We start from the raw sequence: 11830 nt of genomic DNA, 5'->3' as shown, positions 1-11830 counted from the left end.
GCTTGGTTTCCATGTGCTCGGGATGACTTTATTGGTTCACCAATTGATTTTGCTTTCTTCCCGTAGTCTCTCTAATACATCATGAAAGTTCCAAGCGTTACCCATCACAAACCAGTTTGGCCGCCAAAGCTCGAGGTCAATAACTTTGAAGTTAAATAAGTTACTTATAACCAGAGTGTGTTTTTCATTTTGGTGCTGATGATCTATGAAGACAGGAGCAGCCAGAAGCATAAGGAGATCGCTCATCCCACATAAAAGAGGGGCATAGAGCTTTCATAAATCAAAAAGCTTTAATTAAATCACAAATCTCCTTTTCAGCAAATGACAAATCACATTCTCCTTAGACTACTCGTGGGGCACCAAAGACGTATTTTTGACAACTTGAGCGTAGTTACATAACAGATCCATGCTTATGTTAACAAAGGCAGGTCAGAAGATTGACTCATTGGGTGACCCTCTCCAACCTGCCAGGATCTGGGCCCTTTGATGTATGGCCTTGAGATGCAGTTGGGCATAAACATTATGAAATAGACCATTAATTGTTAGGCCTCAGATTCCTCACAATGAAACCTTCTGATCTTCATGTATTTCAGCCATAATTTACTCATTGCTTGGGGCTCCCGAGTCTGACTCACTGTGAAAATAAAAAGAGAAACAATTCCTAGACTACTCTATGGTTAGATATTGTATTCAAGGGCTTGAGAAGAAAAATGTCTGATGTCAACAACCAATCTGCTTAAAAAATGGTACCCAGGGTACTATTTCTGCATCAAAATGGTAACCAGGGGCATCCCTAGCTTTTTCGGTTCCCAGGAGCTCGGCAGCATGATCTGACCGGCGTCCCACCAAGCTCCTGGCAACCAGTGATGTCACTAGTTACCAGTAGCTCGGCAGGATACAGGCAAGAGCGTCTCAGATTGCTAAGAGCTGGACAGAGAGATGTGTATGGCTCTTAGCAGCCTGGGATGCTTTGACCGGAAAGAAGGGGGCGGCAGCTACACTGCAAACATTATGCAGCAGAGCGGCCCCACCATGAGACGCCTCCTGAGGCAATAGCCCCAGACTGTCTCATTATAGAGGTGGCCCTGATGGTACTACTAACCACATCATGGAGGCTAAGAAATACTGTTTCTTTTTTTTTTTTTTGGACACTTCAATCCAAATAATACAACATAATATATACAAAGTATTAAATAAAATATGAAATGACTGATATGATTTAAACCAGGGGTGGCCAAACTCTGGCCCTCCAGCTGTGGCTGAACTACAAATCCCATGAGGCATTGCAAGACTCTGACAGTGAAAGGAATGACTTTCAGGGGCAGATGCATGATGGGATTCACCACAGCTGGAGGGCCGAAGTTTGGCTACCCCTGATTATAACTTTTGTCAGTACAAAATGCTTGTTTAGTGTCTGCAATCACTTTTAACAATGGAACACAATCTCACTTCTAGACCGCTTTAATGTGTACAGTATACAAGTAGACCATTAAAGCTTGAGCTAACCAAAAAGTCGATTTTTTTCCCTCCTTCCCCCGATCTCCCCCAACACACACACACAGCTTCAGTCCCACAAAGTAAAACCTTACAAAGGTAAACTTTAAAAAATATATATGACAGGGCAACACAGGCACAGTCACTCCTCAGCTTCTCACGTTCTTCTTGATTTAGAGATCCTCCAGCCAACCACCAACAGACCCAATGAAACATCTGCACATTTCTTTTCTGGTCTTTTAGTGAAAATCAATAACCCTGGTGCAAATCAGTGGCAGCTTGGATATGTAGAAGTGACCGCGGTACCGTTATTTCATAGTAAGAGACTGTGGCAGCACCTGGCATGGGATGGCAGAGGGGATTATAGACAAAAGGTGGGTCCATAGGAGGTCTCCTTGTGCTACTTATACCGCACAAGTGTTTTTTTGTCTTTTTCTTAATTAAAAACAAAGGTCTGATTTAGGCTCACCCGCATGGATGTGCAGCTCGGGTGAGCGTACAGCCGCGTACTCCCATGGAGAAGAACAGGCTGCTACGTACAAATCACATGCAGCACCTGTCCTTCCCGGGAGCAGCGCGATATGGCCGTGCACGCCACATGGATCTGTACGGGCCGGCTCTTAGCAGTGTGAATGAGGCCTTATAGGCTAAACTAGAAAAACCTATATTACGTAGGCCACGCAGGCTGACTCAATTGGCGAGTGGAGCTTAGCCCCAAAGTCATGCTATCCAAAACTCTTAGAGGCACAGTGAACCCAGAGAAGTACACAAAAGAGGCCTTTTTGAGAAGTATTTTAGTCTTTTTCAGTCAATAATAGTTTTTTTTATTCTGGTCAAACGCATCTCAAATTTCTAGGCACCACAAATGGACCAAGACGACCTTCCACTTTTTAAGTGGTAGATTGCATTCATACATTTGATTGTTTCTTGTAATTGAAAGCAGTTTGAAAGTGGTCAGAATAGCCTGAAAATTGCTATTATGCGTTTCTGATGCATTTTGTGCCATCCAAGAGCTCAGTCATAAGAGTGCCATGACTACAACTCTATGATTGTAGTGAACATTATTTGTCTGTGGTCAACCAATTTCCTCCCCAAGATGGTATATTGCAGCTGGGGGCCTATCATAGAAAATGATGCCGTAGAAAATTACTCATAGTGCTTTCAAGGACAAAAAGCCAAAGAGTCTTTTTTTAGGGTTTGTTTTGTTACTATTCGTCATTTATACCGATGTTGTTAACAAAAGGGCCACTGTGGCCATTTATAACTTCTCTCAAGTAATTGTATTATTTGTGGGAACAAAGGGGGAGATGGGGTGAAGGGACTGGCATGGGTCATTGGTAGTAGGTTACCTCTGAACTACCTCTGTCATGTTGTGATTTCAATGCATTTGTAGGAAGTGATATTCAAGGAGAACATGATGGATTCCAGTTCATCCTGGCACATTGGGCCAGTGACTGCAGCCTGTAACACACATATATAGCCATTTACACTTGGCTGGAAAGTCGTTCATCCTTATTCAATAAAGAATGCAAGAAGTAAAGTGATCTGATACTGGAGAGCAGTTATCCTTACCAACCAATCAGAATTCAATTTGCTAAATACAGGCAGGTGCAAGATAGGTTCTAACTTGATGGACTACAATCTCATGTTTAGTTTACTAATTTGTATTGAGATTGTAGTCCATCACAGGAGTGAGCTTGGAGCGATGACTACTTTACAACACACACAGGGACCATGGGGAACAAAAGTAGCCCCCCTCCAGAAGGAAGGATAGTGTCAGCACCAATTCAGAGATGATTGGAGGATCTACAGCCCAGTGATACACAAATAAAGGTGGCCATACACCTGCCGATTATCGTACCATAATCGCGGGAAATCCAGCGATCGTACGATAATCGGCAGGTGTATGGAAGCCGTGCGACCGTTTCTACTGTACGGGCGCACGTCTTTTGTCTTATGAGCATGTTGGAAAACCAGCCGAAAATCGTAAGATTTTCGGCGGGTTTGTGGCATGCTCGTAAGACAAATGCCACACGGGCCGGTGTGCGCAAGCGTACACTGCCTGCTCAGCATTGCAGTTATCGGAAGCCCTCCCCTCAGGGGGGCGGGCTTGCGTTGATCGCAAGTACGATCTGCCTGTCCAAGATGGGCAGATCGTACGAGCTTTTAATTACCTTACAAACATCGCAAGTTGAAAGTCGTTAGATGGTTGTAAAGTGTATGGCCAGCTTAAGATACCTTTTTGTTAATAGTTAAAAGGTACCTGAGTTTGGAGGCTTATTGCCTCTGAATCTGAAACGGCATAAAAATGTGTTTCCTTTGACGAAACGAATGAAAACTACTTTTTTTGCCCTGCACATGTCTACTATACGTCAGGGGGAGCAAAACGACTAACATATAGTAATACGCGCCCAAAACAAACAGCACACTCACTCAGATGGCAACATAACACTGAAGGAAAAACTGGCCAAAAGTGCATTGTTAGACAGTTGGATAGTGCGTACACGCAATTAATTGCCCGCCAACGCCTATGACCCGCTTTTGCTCAGCAGGTTCCTTTAAGAACACGTTGCTTTGCCTCCAATTATTGACAACAAACTTCACAAAGTAACAAGAGGGAAGATAAACAGATCACACGGGTTTTATCATCTGCTCGACCGCGTATGAGGCTCCTATTTATCGGTCTAATTAATTACAGCAGGAGACACATGAAAAGATGGCTGATTTTCCTTCTGTGCTGCGGGGTAATCATTCCTGGCACTAACAAAGACTTGTTGGGAAACAGGACCGTGCTGCGGATAAGATTAATACATTAAGGCCGGTGATTGATTCAACGGCAATTAATAATGCCCAGACATGACAATGGAGTTGTAACAAAAAAAAAAAAAAACAATAGAAGGAAACAACATTAGTCCCTCCAAATCTACAAAACAGCATCGGCGAAAACTCTTCCTGACGGCTGGGGTTGCCACTTTTTCTTCCAGCGAAAACCTGAACATTCTAGTGACGCACGGAATTTTTTTGAGAGAATGCGTTGCGCCTTATTCATATGTAAATAGCGCCGCCCATTAATATGTAAATATCACAGTCCAGACTATTTTCAGTGGGGGGCCAGTAGCCCCTATCTTAATTTTGGTTGCCCCTATCTGCCTGACATCTTTTGTCTGGATTTCAGCTACCATGAAACCCGAACACGACATTCAAAACCCGGACTGTCCGGGTGAATCCTGGACAGGTGGCAACCCTACTGATAGCAGCTGAATACAATGAGACTCTACCTCACTCATCCAAAAAGCACCTGTCATTTTGTAAAAACATGTTGGGATTGATACAGTATTCTTGTGCAAATGTGATTTTTTTTTTTTTAAGGGGACCTAAACCCTAGAAAAAATGGCTGCCATTGTCACCACCCCATTGGTGCAACCTTCTAAAACCTTCTGGGGAAAAAAACTTTCAATTAAATATATTTCTCACAAAAGACGCTCTCCCATACCCTTACCTAACCCCTTCAGCGCCATTGATGCACCTAATCCCAGACTATTAGGAGCTACCAGCTTCAACACTACCTTGTAGCATCAAAGATTGGCCCATCCCTACACGTGTTCCTATTTGCCCATCACAATAATGGCCAGCCTATAGAAATATACATGAGGCTGCTGGTCCAGCTTTCATCACTCATTAAAAGCCTAAAGCGAACCATTACCCCCTTTTACTAAAAATCAGTTGATATGCCTGCAGCATGCTGACATGAAATCTTACATTCATTAGCTAACCATTATTTTGCTTTTACCTACAATTACTGGTTTTCCACTCTGGTTAAATGAGGCACTGGTGATGTAGTCCTGGACTCACAGATGCATGCTGGAAAGACTACATCACCAGTGCCTTTCTGGGAAATATCATCTGTAAGCGGCAAAATCTCATGAGATCTCAGAGGAAAGGCATTGTTTTCCCCCCTCAGATGATGTCACATGTTCCAGGAGGCAGACCCAGAGTTCTAAGAAGTAAAGGGAGATCTATTCATCTGCCCTTAGTGAAAATGGCCGCCATGAGATGACTGGGGAATAAAAGAAAAATAAGGTAGGCAAAGAATAAAAATCTGGCAGCTATCTAGCAGTGTTACTGCCATCACTAAACATTTATAAAAGGCGTCTTTGTTATAATTTTTAAGATAAGGGCAAAGTTCGTCTTTAACGCCATCCAAAATGTTTCTTTATCATTTTGGATATAGAGGGGAAGAGTTAAGATTTCTGTAAAATTTTTACTTCTGTCTGTCTGTTCTTCCGATATTGGTATTGCGAAACACCCAAAAAAAAATATATCGGTATTCGTACTCGATAACGAAAAACCGGTATTGGTGCATCCCTAGTCTGGCTTATTGCAAAATATGAGGGTTTAGCTGCATGTCAAGCTATACAGAGGCCACAGGGCAAAGTTTAACGTGACAGAATAGGCATCCTTAAAGGAAATGGCACGAGAGCTCTATAGACACAACCATTGGACTCAACTGAATGTTCCTGTTTATGTGAATGGGGAAGATGGTGCTGTCAAACACTGGGGATGCCATTCAACGCAGAGGACATGATAGCGATAGGGGTGACAGTGATAAGAGCAGGCTTACTAACCTGCCTGGTTGACCAAGAGTGGCCAGTCGGTGGTCAGGCATAGGACTCAATGAGAGGAGATTGTGTCCTCGATCTGTCCGACTGGTTTCATACATCTTGTTATAAGTCGCCTGAACTTGTTTAACCCCTTCGTGACGGGAGACGTACACTGTACGTCCCGGTACTTTGTGCCTATATGACTGGCCACGTACACTGTACATGACGAGTTATATCAGGCTCTTAATGAAAGAATGAAGCCGTTACATGCAAATACGGGAGCGCTATATAGCGCTCCGGTATTTGACAGCTGAAAATAGCAGAGAGGCAGCAGAGTGACTCACCTCCCTGCCATTTGTTTTGACAGCTCCACAGACTGGCCCGATGTGGCAGGGACAATTTGTAACATTCTTATTTTGGAAGTTGGAAAGGTTGAATCCAGGAAAACGAAAAACAAAATTACCATTTGAAAAGGAATAATTTGTTAGATGTACTTATTTGATTTCAGCTTGATAGTCAGGGGCCACCCAAAGTTTGATAGCTGCTGTCAATTGCTTGACCTCACACGTTGCCTAAAAGTGTGCACAACAGTACTAAAAAAGAAAAACTAGAAAAAAACAAAACAAGCCTTGTATGTCTTTATGTCCCAACATTCATTTCAAAAAGAACATTTCATAAGAAAAATATGCCACTGAAATTTTTCAGGTCACGTATTTCGAGACAGATGTATAAAACTATCCACACACAGGACACATTGGGAAGACAGTTTCTGCCTAATGCCGCCCGTTATATTGTACCACGCCTTTGCAAACCTTTTAGAAGTAGCAGTGGTATCATTACTGTGCTGAAGATAGCCTGTACATAACTGTGGGAGTGGCCCTGTAGGCCCCACCCACTACCGGTTGCCTGCAGAAAGCTGCAGGAGGAGGGAGGAGACAAGACCAGTCACCCTGCACAAGGAGAGAGAGCAGCAAGGACTGGTCTTTATTATAGGAAGCTTCTGTACAGATCACTGTGATTCACATAGTCAGTCTGGAGAGTAGAGCTGTGGGAGGGACCCAGAAGGCCCCACCCACTGCAGGATGCCTACAGAAAACTACAGAAGGAGCGGAGACAATACCAGTTACCCTGCACGAGGAGAGAGAGCAGCAGTGACCTGTATTTATTACAGGAGGGGGCGGAGACAAGACCAGTCACCCTGCACAAGGAGAGGGAGCAGCAGTGACCGGTCTTTATTACAGGAAGAGCCTGCACAAAGTCTCACACTGGATCACACAGATCTGGAAGAAATACACAAAGCTCACCAAGATTCATGAAGAATACACGACTCTTGTATAACAGCTGGAGTGCCGAGGTTGCCTACCCCCTGCTTTAGACAACATTTTCTTATCTCGGAGTTCAGCTTGAAGAAAGTGGATCAGCATGCCAGCCAGGAGAGAAGCATTTTTATTAAAAGCAATGGTTTCCTATTTGTTTCTATTACTACGGGGCTCTGTTAATTGATGCTGTTATGCGCACCCCGTGGCTCGGAGACAATATATAAGAATTAGGTAGTTTAAGGCAGTAACCTGATTGGCCGGACAGGACACCAAGTGTAACCATGGGGCAGTATGACAGGTGGATGGAATAGGCCTCTCTTCATTCTTCAGAGGTACCTGTGGCCACAGCCTCCATGCCGCCAGGTATAAACTACGGTCACAGGAAGGTAATGGGGGCTGGATAGCATGAGTCGTCTCCTGATTGCCTGAGGTGGCTCAGTTTCTGTTGTAGACACAGACTTGGTAACATTTACCTAACAATTTGCCAAATCAGCTGTATTTACAATCCTCCATTTCTTGGCACGCTGATGGTAGCAGCAGGCAAGACAAAGCTGTGCAGGATACACTTCGTGTGGGTCAGATATGATGGCCATCCAAGTATGACATGTGGAAGGAGATTTGGGTGACACAACAAAGAGAAAGTGGAATGTGACAGAGCCTGAGAACTGAGTTCTTTTCTTACATGGTCAGCGGATTTTATAAGCCATGGTTTCTGATTTTCTAGGACTGAATCAAATAGGACAAAAAAAGCCTCCGGGCACAACAACTTTCATTTAAATATTATCCCTCTAATAGCCAGAGAGGATATAAATCTACTTTGTGAGCACCAAACCCAGATATTACCTTGTAATAGTAGAAGCAGTGGCGTTACAATTACCATAGCGACCCAGGCGGCTGCTATGGGGCCCGGGGCTCAGGGGGGCGCGGCCAGGACATCCCCCTGATGCCGTGCGGGCCGCCTGGGTCACTATGGCATCTCAGGCTGCTGTTACTGGTGGCTGTGAGGAGGAACGTGCCGCTATTCACATGTGCAGCAGTGCGTTCCTCCTCACAGCCGCTGCTGAGTCGGTGACAACCAGCAACTTTGGAGGAGGTGACTGGGCCCGTCGTCGGCAGTGACGGAGGAGGTGGGGCCCAGCGATCGAGGAGGCGGGGCTTAGTGATGGGGAGGCAGGGCCCGGCGATCGAGGAGGAGAAGGAGGCAGACAGAGGATCGGAGCAGACAGGTAAAAGGGCTTGACCGCCCACCTGAGACCCTCAGGTGGGCTGTTTGGGTTATCAGGTGGGCTTAACTAGAAATCACAGGGCCCCATACAAAATTTTGCTATGGGACCCTGTGATTTCTAGTTACGCCCCTGACTAGAAGCAGACATCCCAACTCTCCTGGACGCTCCGGGAGTCTCCCGCTATTAGAAAGGGGCTGCCGGCTGCCCAGGAGAGAAACACTTTCTCCAGGAAAGGTTTACTCTGCTCGATCGAGCAGAGTTAACCTTTCTAGGGAGTGGGCCCGAAGACGGGACAACACCCATCTCAGGTGACTCCTGTGTTCGGTAGGACTGTCCGAGTACACCAGAATGTCGTCCAAATAAATCACCACGCAGACGTCCAGCAGATCTCGAAAAATATCGTTAACGAAATGCTGGAACGTCGCCGGGGCATTGCACAGTCCGAAAGGCATTACCATGTACTCGAACAGCCCGTATCTGGTTCTGAATGCTGTCTTCCACTCATCCCCTTCCCGCATCCTGATCAAGTTATATGCGCCTCTGAGGTCAAGTTTGGTGAAAATACGGGATGTTTGTAACCTCTCGATCAGTTCGGGAATAAGTGGAAGAGGGTAGCGGTTTTTTACGTAATTTTGTTGAGTCCTCTATAGTCAATTATTGGCCGTAATCCGCCATCTTTGTTTTTTACAAAGAACATCCCTGCGCTAGCAGGCGAGGTTGACGGCCTTATGAATCCCTTTTTTAAGTTCTCGTCTAAGTAACCCTTCAGGTGGGCTAATTCAGGTTGGGAAAGCGGATAGATACGCCCCGTAGGAACAGGACTGCCCGGAATAAGATCAATAGGGCAGTCATAGGGTCTATGTGGGGGGAGTGTGGCTGCTCCACATTGGCTGAAAACGTCTTTGAATTCAACAAGATGGGGAGGTAGCCCCGTGGGAGAGATCTGCATGAGTGCAGTGTTTGGATAACAAGTGGTGGTACAGTAGTGGGAATCCAACTGTACCTCCCCTTTAGGCCAGAGAAGAGAAGGTTGGTGAAGTCTGATCCAGGGAAGCCCCAGCACTACAGGGAACATGGGAGAGGAGATGACATCAAACGTAAGGTATTCGATGTGACCCTCTCCACAGGCCACCAGCAGTGGTTGGGTGTGGTGAGAGATCGGGCCTGAAGGGGATGTGGACCCATCTAAAAAAGTAATTGAGACCGGTTTTTGCTTCAATGTGTGGGGTATTTTATTGGACTTAACCAGCTGTGAATCTATAAAGTTGCCACAGGCTCCGGTGTCTATGATGGCCTTAGCAAGGATCCTCTCGGTATCCCCCTGTAGGATGAGACAAATGTATATGTAAGAATTGCGGTGGCAGAGACTATGTGTCAATTTGCAGATATGCATTTCCCTACCTCCTGAGGCGGCGGTCAATTTTGGAACGCAGCCGCTGCGTCACAACCCGGAGTTCGTGCGGCTTCCGCGTTCCACGGTGGGACGGAGAGGACCGCGGCAGACGAACAAGAGGCTGCCCCGTCGGCGGCATTACACCCTGCAATAGCCTTCCTGTTGCAGTAGCCAATAGCAAACTAGCTATTGCACCCGCCCACTGCTGCTGTCAATCAGCAAAGGGGGACCTGAAGTTCTCCATCAGGGCCTCTTCTAGTGATTGACAGCAGCAGAGGGCGGGTGCAATAGCCAGCTTGCTATTGTATATTGCAAATTGAAATAGCCAATAGGAATCTAGCTATGCATTCCTATGTTGTTGGGGTTTTTTTTAATACTAAAAAAAACAAAACAAAAAAACCTGCAGATAGTAAAGAAGCTATTGCTTCCTGTGCTATCTGCCATCATTTCAGGGGGTGCTCTCCTCCACTGGGGAGGGGGGGGGGGGGGGGGGGGGGCAGAGGGCACCTCCCTGAAATGAGAAGGGCACCTCCCTAAAATTGCTTCTTTCAGGTTGGGATCCCTGTAGAAGTGACATCAATCACTGTGCTGTATATAGCCTGTGCAGAGCTGTGGGAGGGACCCAAAAGGCTCCACCCACTACAGGAAACTACAGGAGGGGGGCGGAGACCAGACCTGCTACCCTGCACAAGGAGAGAGAGCAGCAGTGACCAGTCTTTATTACAGGAGGGGGAGGAGACAAGACCAGTCAACCTGTACAAGGAGAGTCACAAGCAGTGAGCAGTCTTTATTACAGGAAGCTCCAAGTTTCTGCACAGATCTGGAAGAAATACACAAAGCTCACCAAGATTCCAGAAGAATACACATGACTCTTGTACATGCACTTTTCACTGAAGCTTACCTGATTTTCCATTTCTTCATCATATACATTTTACACTGTCCAGGATTGGGCACTCACAAAGTTGGGCACTCGGTTATGAGAGAGGAGGGGACCCGGCAACATACCTTATCCCGCCGCATGAACGTCCCCTCCTCTCTTTGCTGGGATCCATCATAAAGATGGCTGCTGGCAGTGAAGTGCACGTGACATCATTACGCGCATGTGTAAAGTCATCACGTGTAATGTAATGACACCCAGCCTGGTGACGCCCCTGCTTGACCCCCTTAGTAAATCGACCTCAATGTATACTTGGCTCCGAGGATTCATCCAGCACACTTCTGGTCTAGTCACATGACTGTGATATTCATCTTTCACTGGCTCTTATGACCAATGGCAATTGTTATAGTTTAGTGAATTGGGATAATTGCACACAAAAGGTAAGTTGTATGGTGACTTACCAGTGACTTCTGTAGAGCGCGAGGGATATAATAACGGCTCCTAGACTGTAGCAGCCAATATACGAAGACCTGAAAAGCCTGGAAAGGGCGTGCGTCCTGTACTCCCATCTCGCCACCTGCGAGGACAGTGACAGATATTTAAATTGGCAAGGTTACCAGGTATACAATTTCCAAAGTCATCAATAATCAACTAATAGCCATAAATCATAAACAAATACATCGGCATGTTATTTACTCATGCCGTGCACATCAACAGATTTACTGAAAGTGGGACCCCGGGCACAAAACCTTTCATTTCATTATGTTCCTCAATAGCCACCAAGGATATAAATCCAATTTGTGCTCACCAAATGCATTTTTAGTAAAAGAGGTCAGCAATGGTTGCCTCTTAATTTCTTTTACTAAGGGGCCCTGATGGTGCTGGGGGGCGGCAGGTGCTACTGATAGTGCTGGGGGGGG

The 11830-nt window shown here is 45.7% G+C and overlaps 1 protein-coding gene across 2 annotated transcripts in view; it reads right to left on the bottom strand.

Moving 5' to 3' along the window:
* The window catches only part of PEMT (phosphatidylethanolamine N-methyltransferase), a 96575-nt gene that overhangs the window by 64643 nt on the left and 20102 nt on the right, over positions 1 to 11830 (bottom strand). For both annotated transcript variants that reach the window (XM_018558587.1, XM_018558588.1), the window contains exon 3: positions 11372 to 11487. In XM_018558587.1, coding sequence (XP_018414089.1) covers positions 11372 to 11487 — 116 coding nt within the window. The remainder of the gene's footprint in view (positions 1 to 11371; positions 11488 to 11830) is intronic.

This window comes from Nanorana parkeri, unplaced genomic scaffold (assembly GCF_000935625.1).
Source record: "Nanorana parkeri isolate BGI_ZX_2015 unplaced genomic scaffold, ASM93562v1 scaffold347, whole genome shotgun sequence".
Lineage (NCBI taxonomy): Eukaryota > Metazoa > Chordata > Amphibia > Anura > Dicroglossidae > Nanorana > Nanorana parkeri.
Note: the sequence above shows the minus strand (reverse complement) of the source record. Positions and strands in the feature narration are given on the sequence as shown.